Here is a 25,365-nt window from a genome sequence, read left to right as displayed (position 1 = left end):
TGAGAGATGAATCAGACATTTTGGCATCGTGGACTGGGATATAACAAATTCTGAGCCTGGTGATGTCATAATATGCTAATTAGATGAGTACATTTACTCCCACTACAAACTTTGGGTCATACTGATGTTTTTTTTTCCTATTTAGAGTATGCCTTTATCTCGAAACATTTTCAAGCTACAACCTTTTGTAATTGTAACGTCAAAACTGAAAAAAACTCTGGCACCTAAAGGGTTAAGATTCAGGGGGAACTAAGGGGTTTAGCACAAGCCCTGATTAGATAAGAGTTGTGTCACACTCACAATACCATTTTGTACATATGAAAAGGATATCCAGTGTTGATAACATGGGGGTACTAGCTTTTGCATACTATATACTAATAAGTTTACTACACTGTACGTATAAGAGGGGCCGGGAACCTTTTTAGCCAAGTGAGTACAACTAACAACATACAACCATTATTTGTACTTACGTTGTACTAACAACAAAGCTAACCAATAATAAATCAAATACTTACCATTGCAGGGAGGGTTGGGATCTTCTGACATAAAGTTGTATGACATACCCATCAACAGTGTACTGCAACGGTGACCCCCTCCCCCCACGTCTAGTGAGATGACTTGTGAAGTAAAGCGTTTTGCTTCTCAAAACAAAATGCGTTTTCCACAAAAAAGTCGACCTCACAATGCATTCGATTGCTTTTTTCTTCTGCTTATCCAAGTCCAGGTCACAGGGGCAGCAGTCTCAGTAGTGAAGCCCAGACTTCCCAGTCTCTGGCCACCATTGGGAGGACACCAACATGTTCCCAGGTTCCCAACTGTGATACATAATGGTCTGGTCAACCCGGAGGCCTTCTCCTTAGCTGGGCATGCCCAGAACACCTTGCCCAGGAAGCAACCGGACTAGATGCCACCTCAGCTGATTTCTGTCTCTTCACCATCATGGTCCAGTGCAGCTACCTCACAAATGATTGGCGTTATTTTGCCTTGGTTCGTATCATTGCATGCTGCTGCCATAAAGTCCAACGTTTTTCTGTCACAGACATTACTTTTGACTACTTTGGCTTCTTGGCATATTTGCTATTAAGTAGAAACCAAAGTGTCCAGGATGAAACAGCTTCATGTGTTGAGAAGGAGGAAACATGTTTTGAAGAGTTCTGCTGCTAAGAACTTTATATACTAGCAAATTAAATGGTGCCTATTAGCACCTTGTCTACAAGATAATGATATTATTTATTTATGTGTTTATTATGTGTTTCTCCGCTCCTCTCTCTCTCTCTCTCTCCCTCTCTCTGCCCGTTACAACATCAAGGTATTCCTGTTCATAAAAGTATCCCTGAGGCTTTGTGCTACAAGGAATGTCGCCATCACTTCTTTCGTAGTCAGACATGTTTACTTTCACTATCCCGGCATTGAACACTGTAAAGCAGGATGTGGAGTGTCGCAGCCATCATCGTCACATCCACAACAATGCGGTGTGTCCAACAGTGATACGACGAAAGACAAAAGTGAAGCTGAGCGATTTGTCATGTCCGATTTTTTTCAAGGACACATTTTTGTGATGCAAATGTATTGTATTACTCTTTTCTTGTATTACTTGCAGGAAGAACAACCAGCATCATATTTATAATAGTTTTTCTTGGGCTTTTCATGATGCCAGCACACAAGTGTGCCAGTAATTGGGAGTGGTGTGATAATAACACTCCACCTGAAGTGTTATTTACTTTACTTCGTTAAAGGGGAACTGCACTTTGGGGGGAATTTTGCCTTTTTTGTGCATTATAACACAAGAAAACAAGTTTATTTACAAGTTCATTATATACACCTACTTCGACTATGAATCCCTCAAAAAAAAAATAATAATAATCTGTGCTGTGCTGTGCATTAATATGTACACTGATGATAAAAGGTAATAGTTAAGGCAATATCTTCCTTATTTTGATTATTTAAAACACCACCAAAACGTCTTTTCTCGGTGCATTGATACACAGACACTAGTCAACTAGTCAACAACAGCAGCGACAACACTTCTGATGTCCGCTCTCATTTGGATGGCTGTATCTTCCAGCACAAGACGTGTGCTCCAGTCCTCAGGTAAGAAATGCTGAAGGCAAACGAGCGAAATCAAGAGCTCAGTATCCACTCTTCAGTCTGTGAATGACGCTGAGACGAGTGATTAGCGAGGCGTCGTGTTAGCTAACAAGTATCAATGTTTCGGTAGTATTTTAAATCATCAAAATAGGCAACTATTACATGTTCTCATCAGTGTATGAGTTAATTCGTGATCAGAGCGGGTTTTTCAGAGGGATTCATAGTCGAAATAGGTGTATCCCAATGACAGCATTGTAAGCTAGCTGCAATTAACTAGTTTCCTTGTGCTATAATGCACAGAAAAGGGGAAAACAATTAGTTCATGTTTCAAATAAGAATTGTGAGTGATGGGTATGTTTACAATTCAGCATTCCCTACCCTGCAAATTTGCCAATTGATGTTCAAAAGATTGTATTATTTTATTTTAATTTTTGAATGTTCTTCTTCTGAATTATTTAAAATTCAAAAATAGGCAAAAATTGTTTTAAAATCAGAAAATAGGTGGAAGAAGACAAACCCCATTCACTATAAGTCGTTAATAATAACGGCAATATAAGTAAAATGTAATGTTATTGCACATGTTGACCCAAAATCAAAACTAACAGAAGGTTCTGGAGGGGAAGGAGTGAGCCGTGTGTCAAAAATATACATTTTTATGGCTGTATCAATTACTCACGGTTTTTCACAAATTCACTGGTGGTCCTGGAGACCACCCATGACTTGGGGGGGATCTCGAAATTAGACCCCCTTGGTGGCCAGAAAGTGTCACAGAATGCATTGTGTTCGACTTTAGAAGCTCCTCTCAAAACCCTCAAATGTGAATGAAACAAGCACAATGATCTTTTTCAGGCCATAGTAACTCAAAGTGAGACATTTGTCTGAATAATTGAGAATAATTCTCAAGTCAAGAAACAAAAACTGCCCTAATCTGTCCCAAATGTCAATGGGTTCTTCCCTGCTGCACGCTTTGCCACAAGCAAACAACAACAAAAGCTCCTTGATGGTAACAGGTTTCAATGGAGGACCTGCAGCGGTGCTATCCTGCTATCCTCCAAGTGTTGCTCTTTAAGCCTGACTGTCGGAGGTTTCAGACAGAGCTGCCAATCGGGTCGGGCAGCATTCTGTGCGAGAGGAAATGCAATGCACACGACTTTGAGAAGAGCCTGTTACCAGTAACATATTCAAGCATTGGTTACAGCTGTGTCGGCCACCAACCACATGATCCCAAACACTTCAAGCCATTGTTCAGCGAGCTAAACTCAGATGCAGACGGGGAAGGAGATCTACTTGATCCTCTTCTATAACTGCGAGTTGGACACGGGACTTTGTCGCAACCTTGTCCTTTCAAACTAATACTTTCACCGAGCAAGTCGCTGTTGCCATCCCGACCACCCCACTAATCAATTGACATGCATCCCACATCACTTTCAATCCCGGCAGCAAGGGGCTAACCCATTCCACCCAAGCCTATGGTGAGCTAATGAGGGTGGAAACTGGTCAAAGGTCACTTTTTTTTTTAACCTTCACGACATTCACGACATTCACGACAGTCCGGGAGCAACAAGATGTTGTTGTTCTAAATGTGGGACAAAAACACCCCAATCAACGTGGACTTTTTACGCTCTAAATAGAGACTAGTGTTGTGTTCAAAGGCATCACTGCAGGCAGACTCATGACCAGACCTGATGGCATCGAACAAGAGGCCTGTTCATTTACAACTCAACTAAAATGACGCCACGTGTTCCTGCTTCCGCAGAACAAGACCCCCATGTTGATGTTTGCATCTTTACCTCCCACCATTGTACTGGCAGCCACTTCCTCTCGTGTGTGTATCATAAAACTGTCATTCATAACAATGCGTGCATGTCAGCATGAAGACAGGAAGTGTGTGTATGTGTGAGAGCGTCCAGTGTGGCCCACTCTACACTCTCCTGGTTGGCCCCTGTGTGAGAGGAAGCTCTGATGGTGGTGAACGGGGTACTAATGAGGGTGTCTTCCATCAATTGTCAGACTGTATTCTGTCCTCCACAGAGGAGATGCTGATGCTCTGTGTGAACATCTCAGACACTTGCACCGTGACATCAAGTCTGAAATCGGACTGCTTGAAGCTTAAGGTAAAGGAAAAAGTTGATTTAGAGTCAAGTATTTGCTTGAACACGAGAAGGCCTGCAGGGAATATGCAGGGCCCAGTTAGTCTCCATCACTCACCTGTTGAATGCGTCATTAAAAGTCATATTTCCGCGCTAGGGGGGGACATTCTAAGCCCTAGAAATGAGCTGTGCAGTTGCATAAGACCACAGTGAGAGTTCATGAAACAACTGTTGCTCAGGGGTGGGGGGTGGGGGGGGAAGGCGATTATTGTGTCCACTGAAAATGTGATAGTGTGTTGTCTTACCTTAGTGTACACTCCTTGCACGGCAAAGCTGTATCCGTCAACACACGCTGGAAGGAGAGCTGTCCCTCGGTGGCAATGTCACAACTACACTAACATGGAGCAAACAAGCAGCCGTACTCGACATCAAACACACGGTCCACTTTAGAGCTGTTCAGTCGCACCGTTTTCACTTTTCGCTGACGTTCGATGTTAATATTTAACTGTCGCTGACTTTTTTTGCTGTATGCTAACCAGTGCGAGTTTCCGTCCCCTTTCCTTTTCCTCCTTCGGCAGTGCGCCTACAGACGACAACACCCGAATTTTGACGGGAGAAGAGGCGGGCCGAACGAGACTCTGGCTGTCGATCACCAGCGTCAGCTGGGGGCGCTGCTTCCTGGTTAGATTTTCGAAATAAGAGCAGTCGTCAAACGCTAGCCACCGTGTTATGAGAATAACATCAATGCTTTGACAGCTTCTACATGTTGAGAACGATTTGTCATGACTCGTACTTCCAATACATTAGATTTAGCGTCAAATTTTACATCAGCATTCTGTCTCATTACATAATACAGCCCCTCTATTGAATACTTATTCCTATTAAGGGTCAATAACATTTTGCTCTAAATCGACCTTCATTGTGTGAGGCATAACTTCCGGTTATGCAGGCTACCCAGGCAGACCCGAGATAATGAAAAGCAGCTCTGCTATTAGCCTGACGAGGGCGCTGTTTACCTGCTAAGTCCCGAACGTCCACCCCTCGATTAGCTAAAAAAAATTAGCTTGTTCAGTAAATAACAAGTCTGCACAAAAAGTTAAGTAAAAGTACTTTTATTTAATTTAAAAAAAGCAAAAAAAAAAACAATAATATGGAATTTAATAACTACTGGCAACTTCTAATCTCTGATAGAGCTGGATACATGGTTCTGAAGTTGAAACAAAACACTATAAAAATAGACAACAAATAATACGAATTTCCCAAATGGGCTATGTAGTCTGTACATTTTCCCCAGTAATATAAAAAACTTCCACCACTTGACTAATAATATATATCACATTACCTATTTTGTAGAGGGGGGAAAAAAGTATGTATTACGGTTCAATCACATTCACTATGAATATAACAGGACATAAATTGACAAAGGGGCAGTACTGCATCCAGAAAAAAAAATCACACTGTTCATTCCCATCAAAAGCTCAGGGTTTAGCAAATAGTTAAACTTCAGTGCAAACTGCTGCTTAATGCAACTTTTTCCACCAATAATTTGCTTGACCCTCTTGCCCACAAAGAAGCTTTCAAGTATCTGACATGGTGTCATAAGTGTTGTGCAACATTTACAAACAAATAGCGTACATACAATTATGAAATGGAGAGGGGGGGGCTGCCTACTGTGAAATGAAAAGGACTTCAGGTAAAACAGGGATGTCGGGGGACCAGGTGGCATGGGAGAAGTCTTAGTTGACGATTGAAAGATGGCCGCTGCAACAGTGGGTGGAGGTATAAGGAGAAAAGCTTGTAACAGGACGTCAGTGGGAAAAGGGCGGTATTGGAACAGTAGGTAATAACAGGTGTCAACAACAATGCGAGATCTATTCTTGGGCCTCTTTGCCAGTCATCTTGTAGATCTCAGTGGGGCCATCAACATGAGTGATGGTCGTGGTCAACTGGATGTCCTCGCCACTGGATGCCCCGGCATCACCTGCACAAACGGATGCAGAAGATGACTACATTTGAGGGTATGTGCTGTATGTTACGCTTTAGGATTGTGTTTCCCGTATAAAATTCCAGTGACTCGACAGAAATGAAGGGGGAGATGAAGTAAATCAACAGTGGTTGAAAGCCACGTCTCATCAGTCTGGTTGATGTACTTTTGGGAAAGCCTCCAAAAATTCTTTTTCACAACTAACTCAAGAGATGGATGCTTTTCATGACCTCCTATGCCCTTGTTTTCACTGTTGCTTTGCTTTGAGCCGGGAGAGAGGCTAAGAAACTATTCAAAGTCCCTTCTCAGGCCCCCAAAAAGACTGAATTCCCCACCAAATAACTGTACTTGGTTGGGTTTCTAATGCCGAAACCTGGTGGCTGAGTGGCCCGACTACTTTTTTCATCAACATTGAACCCTGCAGATAATACAGTGGTGTGGCTAATTTATAGCTAAATTCTAATTTTGTGCATCTCCTTTACTGCAGAACTACTGCTAATTGTTTAAATGCCGTGCCGCTTGCAAGTCACTGAGGAAACGGTAGCTCTTTCTTTGGCAGGAGCCAATCCTGAGCCATTACTGCACTCACTACAAGCTTGTCAACCCACTGGAAATCACAGGAGGTCTGACAAAAGCATTCATTGGGATGATGCAATGACCGCCTCTGGACTCCTTCTGGCTCGCTCTGGTGGAGAGTGGCAGCATTGTCCTCCAATTAAATCTTTGCTGAGACGAAATGTGTTTATTGAACAATTTAAAAACGTTGGGGGTTTCCATTTTAAATTCGTATTAGTACATGTTTGTATACAGACTGTGAGCTAAAGTTCAAAATAATTTCTTGGAATGTCCCTGACCGAGTACTACGAGTACTAGCATCTTGTTGTACCTGCTTTTGCCAATGGAAGAAGCTCCAACAGCACGTATTGCCAAGTCGAGTGGGCAACATAAGATAGATTTCCATTTGGAGAAAAGTATTTTCCACATCAGATTTTTGTAGAAACAACTGTCATAGTTACCAGTGATGCATTGAGCGCTTGACTGGTCATCGCCGTATCGCTTGTGAGATGGGGCGTACAGGAACATGATGGCGAAGACGTACAGGTTCCACATTCCGTAGATGCCAGTGAAAAAAGCACTGTTCACCTGCACTGTGTAATCCCCCCAGTGCCAGTGACCCTCATTCACCTGGACAAAGACAGGGCAATACAACTTGTACTTGTACTTGTACTTGTTGTCCAACAGCTCAGTAATAAACAGTAATCCCTTGTTTATCACGGTTAATTGGTGAATTTCATATGAGTCATTACAAAACTCACCTGGCTGATGATGAAGAAGATGACAGTCATGGCAGCACAAGCCAGAGTGACCAGCATGAGAAATTTAAACCTAAAAATTAAACCCTTAAAAGAGAAGAAGGGGTGTTCCAAATAGGGTTAAGTGCATAGTTACAGTGAAATACACAACATGGCAGTAGTACACACCTCGTAGTGCAGGCGTCTGGCCTTGGACATGGCGGGCAGCGAAGTCCTCTTACCGCTGATGTTGCGGAATACTTGGAAAACCATGAAGCAGAGGAAGAGAAAGTAGAGACAAGCACAGATTCCTGCCACTATTATGAAAGCCATCTGAGTGAACAACAGTCAAGGAAGTTAAGACCTCCCTCGTTCAGTAGACCATTCTGAAATAACATCCTCGAGAAAGCGGTGCACTGGAGAGGAGAGCATTAGTAACATTGCAAACAAAGCACTAAAGACACCAAATGTAATATTAAACTGCAAGTGTGGTCTTATACGGTATATATTACCATATTTTCTGGACTATAAGTCGCTCCAGAGTATAAGTTGCACAAGACCAAAAATGCATAATTGGGTAGAAAAAACATACATAAGGAGTATAAGTCGCATTTTTTGCGGGTAACTTATTTTCCAAACTATTTGACCAAAACAGACATTACGTCATCTTGGAAGGCAAGTTTTAACAATAAAAGAATAGAGAACAGGCTGAATAGGTGTAAGATATGCTAACACAATGCTTATTCAGCTACACAAAAAATAAACAAACAGAAAAGGCGTCCAGTGTTTATGGAACATAAACAGTTTTTTCATGTATAAGTCGCTCTGGAGTACAAGTCGCAGGAACAGCCAACCTATGAAAAAAAGTGTGGCTTATAGTCGGGAAAATACTGTAGTTTTTAAAACTGATTTCTCATACTGGCTGGCTGAGGAACAAAGCGGAGAAGTAAAAACACATCTACACCAGGCCAGAGGCAACATATGCCATTACTGAATTATTCCTCTTCTTATTAATCAAGGGAACCAATGTGTGAGAATAACAAGAAACCATAAAAAATGAAGTGCCTCTTTTACCGTATGCATATCTTCACATACCAATTTTAGTATACGCATTTTTTTGAGTGTTAAAGTACATACTGTGTGTTTTTGTCCACAAATTGAGGATGAAAAGGATACAGCCAGCTCAGTCCCCACATCAGACGCCCAGATGCTATAGAAGGGGTTTGTCAGCTGAACACCTCTAGTGACATAAAGCAATACACAGCACTTAGAGTATGTATATAACATACAGGACTATTATACATACACTATTCTTTGCCTTTTTTCATTTTAACACCGTCATAAACACTTGGTCTCACCTCTCGCACATGTCAAAGATAAAAAGACAGAAAGACCCAAACACAATGGGCCCGACCTGCTTCCAGTACACCGAAAAACGATTCCTCTCCGTCTGGTCCTGAAAGAAGAGAATAGATAATAGCCGTCAAGATGACACGCCGCAAGTCAGGGAAAACAAGAGGCAAGCGAGGCAAATTACCATCAGGTGCTCGCCACAGAAGATGATCCAGAAGGAAAGCAACATGGAATAGAAAATGCCTTGTCGGATATCTCCAAAGAGCAACATCCAGGTCCAGTTGAAGCCAATAGAGAACCACTCCACTGGGATGTTAATGAACGTCATGGAGATGCCCAAAGCAAAGATCACTCTGCAACAGTAAAACGTACATCAGCATCGGCACAATTAATCACAGCAAGTCTTCCAGGTCCTGAAGCAGCAAAACAGCCCCAGAACAACACACTACCACCACCATATTTTATTGTTGTTACAGGATATTTTTATCAAACACAGCCGTTTTTGCCCAGATTCTGTCTTACGATGGAGTCATCACCACTTAACTGAGGCAAGTGAGGCCTGCAGTTCTTTGGATGTTGTTGTGGGGTCTTTTGTGACCTCTTGGATGAGTCGCTGCTGCGCTCCTGGGGTCATTTTGGTTGGCTGGCCACTCCTGGGACGTTTCACCACTGTCCCATGTGTGGTTTGCTAGAGTCTTAAAGCTTAAGAAATGGCTTTATAAAACTTTTTCCAGACTGACAGTAAATGTCAGTTGTCTTTTAACAGAGGCGGGACAATGCCTTTTTCACACAGAGCCATGTAGGTTTGGATTTTTTTTTCCCTCACCGTATGTGTAGAAGTCAAACAGAATGTACCGTGTTGGACTTAAAAGTGGAGATCTACTGCATAAGACCACCTTGAACATAAGACTAGTTTTTCAAAAAATATTTTTGGGACAAAATCAAGAAATCTGCCAGCAGATACAAAAAATGGCACAAATTTAATTGCAAAACCTTTTAAAATGTAAATTTAAATGTATGCCGAAGACAGCTGGGATACAAGCAAAGAACTGTCAGTATACTAGAAATACCTCAGCAAAAGCCTCAGTACTGCAAATACATCATTGTGTAGGGCTCTTAAGTAATAGTGTATCACATCCTGGAGGCCAGCACAAACAATGCAGGCGCTTCAACACATTACACCTCCCCATCCTAAAATCCACATACTTTTAAAAGTTAGACAATTTAAGGCTTCCTCGAGGCAGACTGGATCTTTCTTGTGCCTGCAGCAGGTTTATGCATGCCACCAGCAGATGAAAAGAAGACCATAAATAGTCAAGAGAAGCGGGCAAAACAGTTACAGTTATGACTGCAGTTACAGTAATCGTTGCAGATAAAAAACCTCCAAACGGTTTCTAACTTGCCTGGTCAAGTAAATACTGCAACACTACCACCAGGACATTCAGAGGTTTGGGCCCAAAAAAAAAAGCCAATGGAAAAAAAGTGAGTTGATATATGATGATAGAAACATGAATAGAAGTCATGCAAATCCTGGGTGTAAATCATTCTGCTCCAGACTTGGCTCCTCCACAATGCTTTATGGAGTGAACAAAGTGAAACCTCACTTGGGTGGTATGTGAGGAATGTGCCCTGTGCAAAATCAACACAGTGTGTGTGTGTGTGTGTGTATATATACGACCATGATGGTGTAAAAACAGCGCTGGGGCACATGAAGTAGTTACAAGTGAGGGTGAAATCCTCATGCCATCATAGTACATCATAGTACACAGTATGTGTATATATACGACCATGATGGTGTAAAAACAGTGCTGGGGCACATGAAGTAGTTACAAGTGAGGGTGAAATCCTCATGCCATCGTAGTACATCATAGTACACAGTATGTGTATATACGACCATGATGGTGTAAAAACAGCGCTGGGGCACATGAAGTAGTTACAAGTGAGGGTGAAATCCTCATGCCATCGTAGTACATCATAGTACACAGTGTGTGTATATATATATACGACCATGATGGTGTAAAAACAGCGCTGGGGCACATGAAGTAGTTACAAGTGAGGGTGAAATCCTCATGTCATCATAGTACATCATAGTACACAGTATGTGTATATACGACCATGATGGTGTAAAAACAGCACTGGGGCACATGAAGTAGTTACAAGTGAGGGTGAAATCCTCATGCCATCGTAGTACATCATAGTACACAGTGTGTGTATATATATATATATATATATATACACCACCATGATGGTGTAAAAACAGCGCTGGGGCACAGTTACAAGTGAGGGTGAAATCCTCATGCCATCGTAGTACATCATAGTACACAGTGTGTATATATATATATATATATACGACCATGATGGTGTAAAAACAGTGCTGGGGCACATGAAGTAGTTACAAGTGAGGGTGAAATCCTCATGCCATCATAGTACATCATAGTACACAGTATGTGTATATATACGACCATGATGGTGTAAAAACAGCGCTGGGGCACATGAAGTAGTTACAAGTGAGGGTGAAATCCTCATGCCATCGTAGTACATCATAGTACACAGTATGTGTATATACGACCATGATGGTGTAAAAACAGTGCTGGGGCACATGAAGTAGTTACAAGTGAGGGTGAAATCCTCATGCCATCATAGTACATCATAGTACACAGTGTGTGTATATATATATATACGACCATGATGGTGTAAAAACAGCGCTGGGGCACATGAAGTAGTTACAAGTGAGGGTGAAATCCTCATGCCATCATAGTGGAGGGTAATAAGGTGTAGTTAGCGGCACTAATTAGCGAGAGATGCATTTTGGTACATATTAGCACAAAAAATTTGAAGACTTTTGCATTTCCCTACATAAATATACATATAATACTAGGAGAAATATGAGGTTGATGTACTGGTACTTTCTAAGAGCACTGTCGTATTTGTCAGTTAAGTGCGAGCTTGCAGATTTTCTTACGTGTTTCACGCTTCGCCAGGCGGCACTTCCTGTGACTCTTGCTGATGTCTTCCCAGCACCACAGGGACGGACAGGAAACTCAAATAAGTGTACCGTATTTTGGGATCCAGGATAAAATGGTGCAACGGGGAAAGATGAGGTTGAAAGCCGTGTCTTTCTATAATTAAGTGGAGCCTCATGTTGTATGCTGGAGACGATAGTTGTTTGCATAACACCTTGGTGACGGAGTTAAGCAACACTGTGTGAAGACGTCAGACGTCTTATCTCACTGACCTGGAGTGCACATAGTTTGCGTGACCCAATTCCACATTCCATCCATTGTTAATATGCACCTTCAAGTAGACGCGGTGCTTCAGTGGCTTGTGATGAAAGTATTCATGGAGGTTCTGGCTGCAGTTCTGTACCACACACACAGCACAGCTGGGTTTTGTGGTGTAATTATTTAAGATGAGGTTGGGCATCGAGTCTAAAGTATTGATGGTGATCAGGACAGACATTCTAATTGGATTGTTTTTACTGTATTGCGATTCAGAGTTTTGAGTGGACAATCGAAACAGACAACCTCCTGGTTTTTGGACGACCTACTCTACACCTCCTGAGCTACTGAGCTACTGCCCCCGATACATATCAGATATCAGGATCAGGAAGTCAAACAATAAACGACGTCTGTTGATGCCAACTCATGTGAAAGTTTGGTACCAATAAAAGAACGGGAGCTCGGTTAGGCAAGTTAATCATTTGCACAGTCCATTAGCATCAGTCAAGGGACCTTCTCAACCCACAACACACTTCCAACCTTCAAAATAAGAGTGTTTGTGTTAACAAAATAAGGGTGTCATAAAAATAGCTTACACCAACATTGAGGCAGCAAACAAAGTACACTACTTTAAAAAGTCCATCCATCCATTTTCTGTACCGCTTATCCTCACGAGGGTCGCGTGGGTGCTTGAGCCCATCCCAGCTGTCTTCGGGCAAGAAGCGGGGTACACCCTGGCCTGGTGGCCAGCCAATCACAGGGCACATATAGACAAACAACCATTCACACTCACATTCATACCTATGGACAATTTGGAGTCGGACTACCTGGAGCAGGCACAAGGAGAACATGCTCCACACAGAGACGCCCGAGCAGGGAATCGAACCCAGACTACATTTCATCATGATAATTTGGAGTCACCAATTAACATGTTTTTGGAATGTGCGAGGAAACCGGAGTCCCCCTGGAAACACGAGGACAACATGTAAACTCCACACAGAGATGCCCGAAACGGGAATCAAACCCGGGTCTCCTAGCGGTATGGCCTTCACGACAACCACTCACACAAAGTCTACTCCTGTTAAAAGAAACTTCATAACTTTGAATGGTTAGATATTTACAGTATAAACTGGCTGAAAGTAGCCCTGTAAGAAATTCATTGAAAAAAATTAATGGATGCAAAATGCATTCAAAACCTTTGTACCTCTTAAAAGTAACGGAATTGAGAATCCTTGGGAACCGAAATGGAAACAAGATATATATACCTGTATATATGTGAGCCGGAATCGTTCAAATTCAAACGACGGCCAACCCTATTCAAGATGCAATCACAGTGCCCACTTTTCTAAAACAATCACAGCACAAAAAGTGTCCAAGTGATGAAGGTGTGACCTTACTTCTCCAGCAGCACCGGAGGTCTACTCATGAGCGTGATGCGCCTCCAGTACCAGATCATGATGATGAGGATGCTTGGGGTGAGGAAGGTCTTCATGGCAAACCACACCCTAGTGAAACCCCCATTTTGGTGGATTCCCTTGAAGAGGAAGAAACTTTTTTTACAAAAAACTAAAATGAAGTAAAAGTGACAGATACTGGAAGGTGTTGCTAGAGCAATACAGTCCCTCTCTCGTGTTTTGTAGGATTCAAATTGCATATCGGCCACGATAACGTCTCTGTTTAGGTCGCGGTGTGCAATGAGAAGTCAACTTACAACCAGACGAATGTCCTTTATTTCTCCGATGCCCACATTGACCTTCTTGCGCTCATTGACGGGCAGACGGATGTTGAGTAGATAGTACTTGTGGGCCACGCTGCCAACCTCCATGAAGGGCAGCAGGTCACACTCGTAGTAGCGGCCCTCGTTTTCAAGAGTCTGGGGAGCACAAACAACAGTAGAAGAATGGCTTCAGCCAGGATGGCAGTCTGCAAGCATTTATATCGCCCTGAAATGTGACAATGTGCTGCCAAGCCACCTTGGCAGTGGTGAAATTGCAGCTGAGCTTCCGCTGTTCAAAAGAGTGAGCCATCTCCGTCCACTCGCTGACCGTATCGTCCCTGTAGGCCAGGCCCACGTCCACAGTGACCATCGCTCCATCCTCTGGACAAAAGAGAAAAAAATGTGTATATAGTTCAAGTTCCTTAGCTAACTTGTCGAAAGAACGTGCTACTATGAAAGCGATGAGGTGAGGATGTCAGACGACCGTGGCCATTTAACGTCCCCACCAGACTGCAAACATAATGTTCCTGTTCAGCTGACATAGAATGCAATGCTAATGCATTCAGAGTGGTGCAAGTAGTGAGAATGATGACGGTGCGTATTTCACTTGAAATTATTAGCAAGCTGTGCATCTGTACATGATACCATCTTGGATTTTCCTAAGCCTTCTCAAGGTATCGTGAAAGCTTCTTAGAACCACAACACAATTCCTACTACACCAGCATCTGTAGATCATATTACCAAGCCAAGTGTCTCTCCTCCATCCCATACTGTAGGAGAGCCTCTTGTGTAGGGCCCTATAATTTCCGCGTTCGCGGACGCAATCGCGGAATTGGACAATAAAAACGGAAATTATCTTGAATGTGGAATATCGCGGAAATGCTGTTTTCATGACAAAAGAGGAACATAAACCTGGGGAATCGTTCCCGGAGGTCGGTAATCAATGTGACACAATACCTGCCTACCGCCCTTTTTCAAACATGGCACTCCCCCCGTCTGCGAAGAAGTTGCGCAATACCACGCTAACGCCGGAATACAGAGCCGAGCAGTACCCAGGTGACTTCTATGTATCTGGTGACATGTTATTTTGTACTTTCTGTCAAAAACACATGTGATGACCACTTGTTATCCAAAAAAAAAGAAACGCATAGCGCTAACGCTAGCAGGCAGCCCCGCATCACATCTCCTCTGTGCTCCAGAAGATCCGGGGGGAAAAAATCTCAGTTGTTGTGGATGAGACCACTGATGCTAGGGATTGCAGTGTGCTAAACATCGTTATTGGTAAGTTCATGTTAATTTATCAGCCCAATATACAACGTAGTGGTAGTCACCATCTGTGTGTGCGTGTGCGCGCGCGCACGTGCGTGCATGTGCGTAGCTAGATAGATATATAGTACCTAGTGCAATGTTGTGTTACATGATGCAGTAGTAAAGTATTGAGGAAAAGTGCAATATTGTGTTACATCAGGGGTGGGCAAACTACGGCCCGGGGGCCACATCCGGCCCGCCAAGTGTTTGAATACGGCCCGCCCAATCTTTCCAAAGTATTTAATTTAAACTCAACATACAACCTGGCATCATGGCCGGAGCCAACCTTTTGATGGTTTTATCAATTTCGTTGTTTGACATGGTCTGTTGTTTACAAAGTGCTCCTGAAAAAAGGGACACAAGCACATAATAATAATTATTATTATTATTAGATTATTATAATTATTATTAGAACTATTATGATTATTATAATTATTATATTAATGCTAATTATTATATTAATTATATATAATATTATTGTTATATTTGCATATTTTACATAATAATAATATAATAATTATTATTTTAATTTTATTGTAATTATTATAATATTTTATTATTTTTAAAATATTTAAATATAAATATAAAATAATAAATAATAATAGCAGATTGCATGAAAATTTTACAGATACAATAATACCAGGTGGACTGTTACGTGTAAAATATATAGTCTGCCCCCCCCCGTAAATTTTGTCGTATCAATGCGGCCCGCGAGTCAAAAAGTTTGCCCACCCCTGTGTTACATGATGCAGTAGTAAAGTATTGAGGAAAAGTGCAATAGTGTGTTGCATGATGCAGTAGTAAAGTATTGAGGAAAAGTGCAATATTGTGTTACATGATGCAGTAGTAAAGTATTGAGGAAAAGTGCAATGTTGTGTTACATGATGCAGTAGTAAAGTATTGAGGAAAAGTGCAATATTGTGTCGCCTCAATGAATGCCAGTTCATTTCTAATTAATTAGTGTGCATTTTATTCATAAACATTATTAAAACGCACTCTTTTGTGAGTAAAAAATGAGTAAAAGGTAAAACAAAAATGGAATTCCAAAAAATTAAAACGGAAAAAACAGAATTTGGGAAAAAATAAAAGGGAATTTATAGGGCCCTACTTGTGCGGTTATGAAACAAGCTGGAATAAAGACAGAGCAACACAGTAACCGGCGCTATGAGAAAGGGGGATAGCCATAGAGCAAGGGGAGAGGGAGTCAGATGAGAAGTGGAATGCCCTTCACTCTGCCTTTAGTCTGTCAGGCGGCTTCAAATGTGAGCTCACTTCATGCAACATTCCAGTCTAATCCAGAGGCCATCGCCACGGGAACTAAACCTCCTCAACAGCTGTGTTATTGCTGGAGCCTAGCCAAGCGGCACTTCTGTGCTCGGTTGGGTGGAGTACTGTGGAGTACTACAAATACTGTGATCCACATAAGGTTGGTACAAGGGGGTGGGGGCCGCTGACCAAAATCCACAATCCAAAACTTGCGTTCATGGTTTAGGATTATTACCAACATTTGCTCAATTCTCACAAAATCATTTCATCTTTGTCTTAATAGCTCTTTGTGGGGAGCCAATAAACTTTATGTTGATGTTTTCATGGCATTCAATACAGATGTGCATTATATAATAATAGGTGTGTCACAAGTGTTTGTGATATTGCAAGATTAAAACATAAAATTTCTTGGCAGTGTCCTTGGGTTTTTAGAAAGTCACATCTAATTTAACAGTATTATTATTATTATTATTAAAAGTCAGAAGCAAAGCAGACTGAATTATCACAATGCTACTATGAATAATAATACAGAATGATATGAATGTGCCAGTGTGCGAGGCAGGATTGGAACTGCACCCTAAGTGTGTTAAACCTTGCAATCTGGTGTTGTCAGCACCAGCAAGTGATGTGTGGCTGAACCCCCCCCCCCCCCATCAGTGTTGAACAACTGCAGTTACGTGTTAATGTCCAAGCAGAAGCTGTAGTAATTCTACGTTTGATCAAAGTTACTTAAGATTTGTCAGATCAAAATAGAGATGTTCGGGCTTGTCTGCACCCCTGATTGACGTTACCATTAACCACCATCAACATTAACAATGACACCTTATATTTAGAAGAGATCCACGTTGACAATATTTAGCGAGTAGGGGTTACACGAAATTCTGAATCTTCACCTGGAATGGTGCCATCTCTTGACAAGCCGACCCTGCTTCATAAACTTGGGTTATTGTGGCACTTCCTGTGCCTCAGCTTCATCAAAAGGGAGTCTTCAGTGCATTACACAAATATCTGTCTATGGTCCAGCAGAATCGCAGACTCGTCCATCTGGCAACCATGCAGTAAACAAGCCACGGTTTGCTTCCACACTTCCACTGAGACCAAGAATGTCAGCACATCAATTATGCTGAACAGCTGCCCATTACTGTGACGTCACTATTTAGACAAGAAAGGCCGCAGAGCCTAGCTCTTAAATAATGATGTCATGAGCGTTTCTTTTCTAAACCTTATGTTCTCCAAAATGTTACCTACTTCTACTTGGCTACATAACTATTCCCATTTATGATGCACTTGTTGTCTTGAATGGATGGGTGAGATTCTGAGTAAAAAGGAATCAATGGAAACGTCCATATCCAGAATAATAATGGCAGTCCTCCATAAAGCAGGAAGTAACCTGGCTTTATTATTCAGGAATAAAGCCATGCCTTGGTTCAGCTCTCTTCCACAACACCAATGAAGTTTTATGGTCACGAGAGGGTGTGTGTTAATATATGTGATTTGTAAAGCCTCTAAGCCAGGGGTGCTCATTAAGTCGATCGCGAGCTACCGGTCGATCGCGGAGGTGGTACTGGTCGATCGCTGGTCGATCGCGGCGTGACATTAAAAAAATATCATCCCAGCATCAATGCCGTCACTTGATTGATATACAGGGCAGCCATTCAGATGACAACTGAATGTTGCCCTTCGGGCGACCAATCAAATCAAACAACGTCTCTAAGTGCAGCAGAACTTACGATGTCAGCCTATCATCCATCCCCGTTACTTGATTGACATACAGGACAACCAATCAGATGACAACTGAATTTTGACCTTTAGGTCACCGCTCATGCGTAAACAACGATGCAAAGTGCTAAGCTAGTCGGCGAATTGCGAGATTTTAAGCCCTCGCTAAAGTTTATGGTCACTAAAATGAGTGAAGGAGCTGGACCAAGTAAAAAGGCAAAAACTGGACCAAGTAAAAAGGCAAAAAACATATCACTTCCATACGGATATGGAATATTATACGGATATTGTGATACGGATATTATCCATGACTGATAAACATTTGGAAGTGTGCTTGAGGCTGGCTATCAGCAGCTACTGTCCGGACTATGCATCCCTGGCTGGTTCAATTCAGTGCAAGTCATCAAAGTAAACTCAGGTAATTACAAAAAATGTTAATAGTTAATTATGTGTGTTTTGCAATATTGGCTCATTTGGTTATGTAAGGTACATCAACATACATTGTACGTACAAATAATCCTCAATACATTTGAAAATAAATAGATGTTTTGCATTTTTGTAGTGGGTAGATCATTTTGACTCGGTCATTTTAAAAGTAGCTCGCATGCTGAAAAAGTGTGAGCACCCCTGCTCTAAGCAGTTCCATCACCAAGTGCAATGCAAAATGGCAGATGCAGCGGTGTAAAGCACGCCGCCACTGGACCCCAGAGCAGTGGTGACGTGTTCTCTGGAGTGATGAATCACGTTTCTCTATCTGGCAATCTGATGGACGAGTCGGCGTTTGGCGGTTGCCGGGGAAAACGATACTTGTCGGACTGCATTGTGCCAAGTGTAAAGTTTGGTGGACGGGGCATTATGGTGTGGGGTTTTATTTTCAGGAGCTGGAATTTGCCCCTTAGTTCCAGAGAAAGGAACTCTGAATAAACACATCTGCCAGATCTGTGTTGGCAATTGATAGCTCAGAGGAATTTCACTGCTAGGAGGTTAAAGGCCATAAAACAGGTCCACATTACCCTACCTGTTTACCATCTTTATACCTGCCTCTCAAGCCCATCTACAAACCACACCTCCCCTGCCCAAAGGGTCTACGGCACTAGAGATAACAAACCACAGCACATCCATTACTGTTTGCTCCCTTTCAGAGTAAAAGGTATACAAACTCCTGAAAACACATTCATCAGGGTTCCTCCAGCACTCACTATGAGGGACTGAAGAGAGATTATACAGGGTGAGGCAAAATGATCTGACACATTTCTAGGTTCAATAAAAGGCAAATAAAGTCAAGAAACAAAAGTGTTGCCATTTTGCTTTGTTTCTTTATAATGCCATCGTTTTTAGTTGCTGCCATGAATTGGACTAGTGAGCATCGCGCTTTTATTGTGGAAATGTTTATCAAAACAAACAAATCTAACTGCAACACAACGAGTGTTACGTTTGCACTCCAATCTTGGTAGACAAGATCCCGTAGCAGCTCCAAACACCATCTTGTTATGGGTTACCAACTTCAGATCTACTGGATCTGCATTGAAACCAAAATCAATCGGCCGACCTCGCAACCGCCAGAACTGATTTCATTTTTTAAACATAATGAAAAAGAATGTCATAATTGTATACGTGCATTCATTCATCTTACTTTTTAACTCCAAATGAGTCCGATTATTTTGCCTGAGCCTGTATATGACATTTGGTTAATTCTAGCAGTTGTACGGCTTTGCTCTTCAACGTATAATGTGAAGGATTAGAAGTGACAAAGGATGTGAATTTTTCAGGGGCCAGCTCAGTCTCAGAGAGATGGTGATGCCAAGAAAAGAGGATGGAGGCCAACACTGACACTCCAGAAGAAAATGAACGGATGATGAAATCCTTACAGTACATCCCTCTTACCTATCTGGTTGTACATCTTGAATGCGATGTCAAACTGCAGGATGACCAGCATGAACTGAAACCAGGGGCTCATCTCCTTGTTAGGCAGAGGAATGTGGACCGCGAACACAATGTTGTTGGCCTCGATCCCTTTGGCCATGGCTTCATCGAAGGTTCGAATCTTGTCACACTGGTTGGGACCCCATGGCATGAACCACTTTGTTCCCTGGCGGTGCTTGACTGTGTCCACGCATTTGGTGGCCAGGTAGTGGACTGCTGTGGTGGGACTGGGAGCTGGTGAGACAAAAATTGAGGAGAGTGTGAGATGGGTTGTTTTCATATCAAACTGAAAGGAAAAATACTTTGGACTGCTGATAGTCATAGCAACCATTAGGAGCAGTCGACAAGTTTTACTGCAGTCCAAACACTTCATTTCCCCTTCACACTGCCCTCTCTCTCACTTCCTGGAGGGATGGTATGGGAAACCTTCCTGATTACACCAATTACTCTACTTAGGCTTTGAGATTCATGAGCTTGAGGGTGGCGTCGTCGAACCTCACCACAGAAAAGCTGGTTTGTTATCATGACAACACAATAAGGATGCAGAAGAATGAAATGATGAGAGTGGCAGAGCCTCGCAAAAAGCTGTACATTGCATCACTTCCTCTAAGATGACTTGTACACAAACATGCTGTCAATCATGGGGGACTTTTGGGACATTTTGCCAGATGCTAACATGCAAACATTCCACAATAAGGCGGAAAAAAACATTGTGTTTGTTCCTATCTCTGCAGTGTGTAAAAAGTGGGAAAAAGCTACAAACAAACTGCATTGCATCGCTTCATCATCCATTCATTCATTTTCTGTACCGCTCACAAGGGATGCTGGAGCCTATCCCAGCAGTCTTTGGATGAGAGGCAGGGTACACCTTGGACTGGTCACCAGCCAATCACAGAGCAAATAACAGATTCAGGAGGACAGCACAACATGTAATAAGAAAGTAAACACAGTAACTACCACAAGGAATAATACACAACAACTACGTTACGTAAACATGTACGTACCTTTAGCAGGTTTCTACAGTAGTATGCATACAGGTTGTTTCACCAAACACTGCAACCACACGATGACACCAAACTGCATCCAATCCATTTATCTGAATCCTCCCTGCATTCAATTAGCGAGTGACCCTGAGCCCGGCGGCTGCTTCAGTGTCCACCACAGTGTGTCCAGAATAATGGCCGTCGCTGCAGCCAGCCGACCCCATGCTATGCTCCCGGGTTTGTTGGGAAACAAGAGTAGGGGGGACGCTTTCTACTCAATTGGCCCCGCTACCCCTGGGCCACCAGGCAAACACAAAGGAATTTGGCTTCATTAAAACCATCTTAGGGTGTGCTCACCCTCCGCCGCCGGAGAGGAACCAAACGGGCTAATTTGTCAGCGAGGGGAACACCTGACCATTCCGCTGGTCCCCAATGAGTACCGCTCATGAGCGCTACGGCTTTTCTTGTGCCATCACTTCTCGACTGCTGGATTTACACAATTTCCTGATTATTTCCAGTCATTTTGATGGCATATATCATTAATTAGGAGAGGAGCAATCGCATGAATTAAATGAAACATCTTAGGAACAAATGTACTCATGGGTGAACAAACATGCAGTGGGTTTTGACGCTCGGATTATTTGGTGTTTTTGTATTTTATTGCCTTTATGTATGCGTGTATGTATATTGGTTACCATTAAGAACTTCTGTGGAGCGATCGCATTTCAGTCATTCGAAGACTCTGATATGTTGCAATCTCAATTCCCACCAACATGCCATCTCATTTCCGACCCCTAGCAACCCTCACCGGGCAGGGCGAGTTGGATCTACTGACCTGGCCATCAATCACCTTAAGGAGAAGTGATCACTTTACTTATATGACTTATTTTTATTACATACATGATTCTACCATGGATACTTTGTATTTAAAAAGTCCCCTGTCAACTGTCTCTCCAGGACCGTACATCCAATAATAATAATAATAATAATAATAATAATAAACAGTGTAATGTCTTTAACACCTAAGCACATGGCCCTGAAAATGTGAAAATTGTCCCAGAGAATCGTGATTGCATGTTTTGCAGGATCATGCATGCCATTATGGTCCACCTACTCTAGTCCAGGGGTGCTCATTAAGTCGATCGCGAGCTACCGGTCGATCGCGGAGGTGGTACTGGTCGATCGCTGGTCGATCGCGGCGTGACATTAAAAAAATATCATCCCAGCATCAATGCCGTCACTTGATTGACATACAGGGCAGCCATTCAGATGACAACTGAATGTTGCCCTTCGGGCGACCAATCAAATCAAACGACGTCTCTAAGTGCAGCAGAACTTACGATGTCAGCCTATCATCCATCCCCGTTACTTGATTGACATACAGGACAACCAATCAGATGACAACTGAAGTTTGACCTTTAGGTCACCGCTCATGCGTAAACAACGATGCAAAGTGCTAAGCTAGTCGGCGAATTGCGAGATTTTAAGCCCTCGCTAAAGTTTATGGTCACTAAAATGAGTGAAGGAGCTGGACCAAGTAAAAAGGCAAAAACTGGACCAAGTAAAAAGGCAAAAAACATATCACTTCCATACGGATATGGAATATTATACGGATATTGTGATACGGATATTATCCATGACTGATAAACATTTGGAAGTGTGCTTGAGGCTGGCTATCAGCAGCTACTGTCCGGACTATGCATCCCTGGCTGGTTCAATTCAGTGCAAGTCATCAAAGTAAACTCAGGTAATTACAAAAAATGTTAATAGTTAATTATGTGTGTTTTGCAATATTGGCTCATTTGGTTATGTAAGGTACATCAACATACATTGTACGTACAAATAATCCTCAATACATTTGAAAATAAATAGATGTTTTGCATTTTTGTAGTGGGTAGATCATTTTGACTGGGTCATTTTAAAAGTAGCTCGCATGCTGAAAAAGTGTGAGCACCCCTGATCTAGTCCTACTGAAGCAGGGAGGAAGTGTACCAAATTTCATCCTGGATCAGAGCACCCACAGTGGCCAAATGTACCAGGCTTTAGGTGGGAAGCAGGTCCAAGATGAGACCTGAGATTAAAAGCCTCGTCCACACGTCCACATGTGTGTGTTATGCATGAGCATGGGTGGATTTGAGGACGTTTGACAGTGAATCCAGCACAGCCCCGAAGAGAGGCCCTAACATGGACATCTGTGTCCCCGTGTATCAGTGCAGCTAAAAGTAAAAGGGGAAAAGGGGAGGCGAGGAATCACAAATGCACTATCCGCAAGGCCAGGGGGGATTTGGGGAGAGTGGGATCCGCACAAGGGGAAGAGAAGGCAAGGTAGAGATGCTGCCTGGGGGCTCACACTGCAGACATTACATGCGGGAGGAGGGGTGAGGAGGATTAGGAGCTGGGAGGAGAACAGACTGAATTTTGGATTAAACAAGTGAAAAGTAGGCCAGGTGCAATGTTAGATACATTCACAGTGGGTGATATTTGAAGTTGAAGAAGACGTCGGACCGGAAGCACCTTGACACAAAGCAGTGATTGAGCTAAAGTGTGCATCGGGGCAGTCAAAGTCAACGAAAAGCCGGTCAAGCTCGGCTATGTGAAAATGTAGTCGGAAGAAAGAGCCTTCCTTCTTTGGCGAAAAGGACGAGACTTGGCGCTTAGGTGCGGAGGCATGTAGGGAAGTGGAAAAGTTTGAGATGTTAGCGTTCGACATTCCAAACAAGAAGGCACACGGCTTAAAGTAAGCAACGCTAGCTAAACTAGTTGGAAAAGTCGGACATAAACGTGGAATAAACTCACCAATCAACCCGCCCACCATGAAGGCAAACGCTTGGAACAAAAGCAGAATCACTCCCACGATCACCAACTTTTTGGTGCTCATGTTCTCAATAATAGCCCCCGCCATGGTTGGTGATGGAAGTAGCTCCAAGTGGAACGCGGACACAATGTGGATCACAAGAAACCAAGTGGCTTCATCTGAGAACGGTGTGGGATGAAGAAATCGCGCCCCCTCCTTCTCCTTCTCCTCCTCCTCCTCCTCCTCCTCTCTTTCAACTTCCAATGAGGGGAAAAAAAAGCATGGGTCACATGACCGAACAGCGCTCAGCTTTATCCCGCAGAAGAAGAAGCACAGCCGTGGGGAGGGAAAGAGAGAGAGAGAGAGAGAGAGAGTGGAGACTCAATCCAAATGTCGAGAGTATTGATACCAGAGGTGATGTCCGGATCACGGATATCTACTCCACATGTTTATTTTTCACAAATATGTTTTTTGTTGCTCATGGTGTGACATCATTGATATCATTACACTGGAATATATGTTAATATTGTGACATTGTCTTATGCTGTTGTATTTATTTACTCCCACAAATGAGCGTGAGAGTGGGGTGGGCGATACTGCAAATTGTGGTATTGATCAGTACTGTCAATACAGGAAGCATATTACCTATACTGACATTTTCTTGAAATTGTCCAAGCTCATTGAATGATTTGGTGATTTTGCTTTTATGATTATGTTCAGTAACAAAAAAGAGTTGAATCAACTAATAAGTTATTTGTTGTTAAATTAACAATATTCACCATTTGTTTTTGTCAAATTATTACAATTTAACAAGGTATAAACACAACAATACAGGACGATGTAACCATACCAACATAATACTATTACTGAAATGTATCAGATATTATCAGATATTATTGAAATCAAAATATAATCAAAAGTGCAAAATAAGACCTTTTGTGTCCAATGACTTATTCCCTGAGTTTAACAACAATGTATACCATGTCAATTAAACAGTGAAAATAAAAAGAAAAGGGTAAAAAAAGATCAACCACAACACCCAACTATCGATTCGATCCTGATACTATCCTCGGTATCGACATGCGTATCACCCCTAGTGGCCAGCCGCCGCATTGCAAGAGTGCGCTGGAGCAGGTTAGCATGTCACGGATGCCTTTCATATCGCCCCCGTTGTGTCGCTACTATTTAAAGAAGCTTTAGTTGTACTTTTTGACCCCCGACGCTTTGCGTTCACGCCCACTGCCACGCAGCTTGTGGGTTCGCCTCTGCGTATCTTTATTCTGCCAATGGGCTCGGAGGGTAGTGCCCCACTAGATGGCGCTGTTTTCTTTCTTTACTGCGTCCAATAGGCGTCACATAATGACGTCATGAAGGTAAAAACGCGCTCTTTAGCGCCACCGAACTTGAGAAAAATTCATAATCTCTCCAATTTTTGATGGAAGTGTTTGCTTTTGAAGTCCCTTTAAAAAAGTGGACAAACACAGCATTAGCATTAAAGCTACAGACACAAGTAAGGCTTTAAAATTGCAGCATCAAGGCGAGATTTGTGTGTGAACTTCTGAACCTTATGGTTGACAGATCCTATAATACAGGGACCTTTCAAATGTACCACTTGTGTACCACTTGTAGT

The 25,365-nt window shown here is 42.5% G+C and overlaps 2 protein-coding genes across 2 annotated transcripts in view; both read right to left on the bottom strand.

The window, feature by feature from the left end:
* Nucleotides 1-4,814, bottom strand: part of LOC131124972 (guanine nucleotide-binding protein G(I)/G(S)/G(O) subunit gamma-12-like) — a 42,946-nt gene extending 38,132 nt beyond the window's left edge. The window contains exon 1 of the mRNA XM_058066003.1: nt 4,484-4,814. The gene's annotated coding sequence lies outside the window, so the exon portion shown is untranslated. The remainder of the gene's footprint in view (nt 1-4,483) is intronic.
* A 460-nt stretch (nt 4,815-5,274) lies between these two features.
* On the bottom strand, nt 5,275-23,966 carry wls (Wnt ligand secretion mediator). The gene is made up of 12 exons (XM_058065981.1): nt 23,738-23,966; nt 19,920-20,192; nt 13,999-14,123; nt 13,737-13,898; nt 13,423-13,559; nt 8,992-9,160; nt 8,813-8,910; nt 8,631-8,694; nt 7,644-7,787; nt 7,479-7,562; nt 7,179-7,347; nt 5,275-6,159 (listed from the first exon to the last, which is right to left on the bottom strand). The coding sequence occupies exons 1-12, from the start codon at nt 23,841-23,843 to the stop codon at nt 6,050-6,052; spliced, it is 1,641 nt and encodes a 546-aa protein (XP_057921964.1). The 5' UTR covers nt 23,844-23,966; the 3' UTR covers nt 5,275-6,049.
* Between the last annotated feature and the right edge of the window lie 1,399 nt (nt 23,967-25,365).

This window comes from Doryrhamphus excisus, chromosome 3 (assembly GCF_030265055.1).
Source record: "Doryrhamphus excisus isolate RoL2022-K1 chromosome 3, RoL_Dexc_1.0, whole genome shotgun sequence".
NCBI lineage: Eukaryota > Metazoa > Chordata > Actinopteri > Syngnathiformes > Syngnathidae > Doryrhamphus > Doryrhamphus excisus.
The sequence above is the reverse complement of the archived record's forward strand: the minus strand, read 5'-3'. Positions and strand labels throughout refer to the sequence as shown.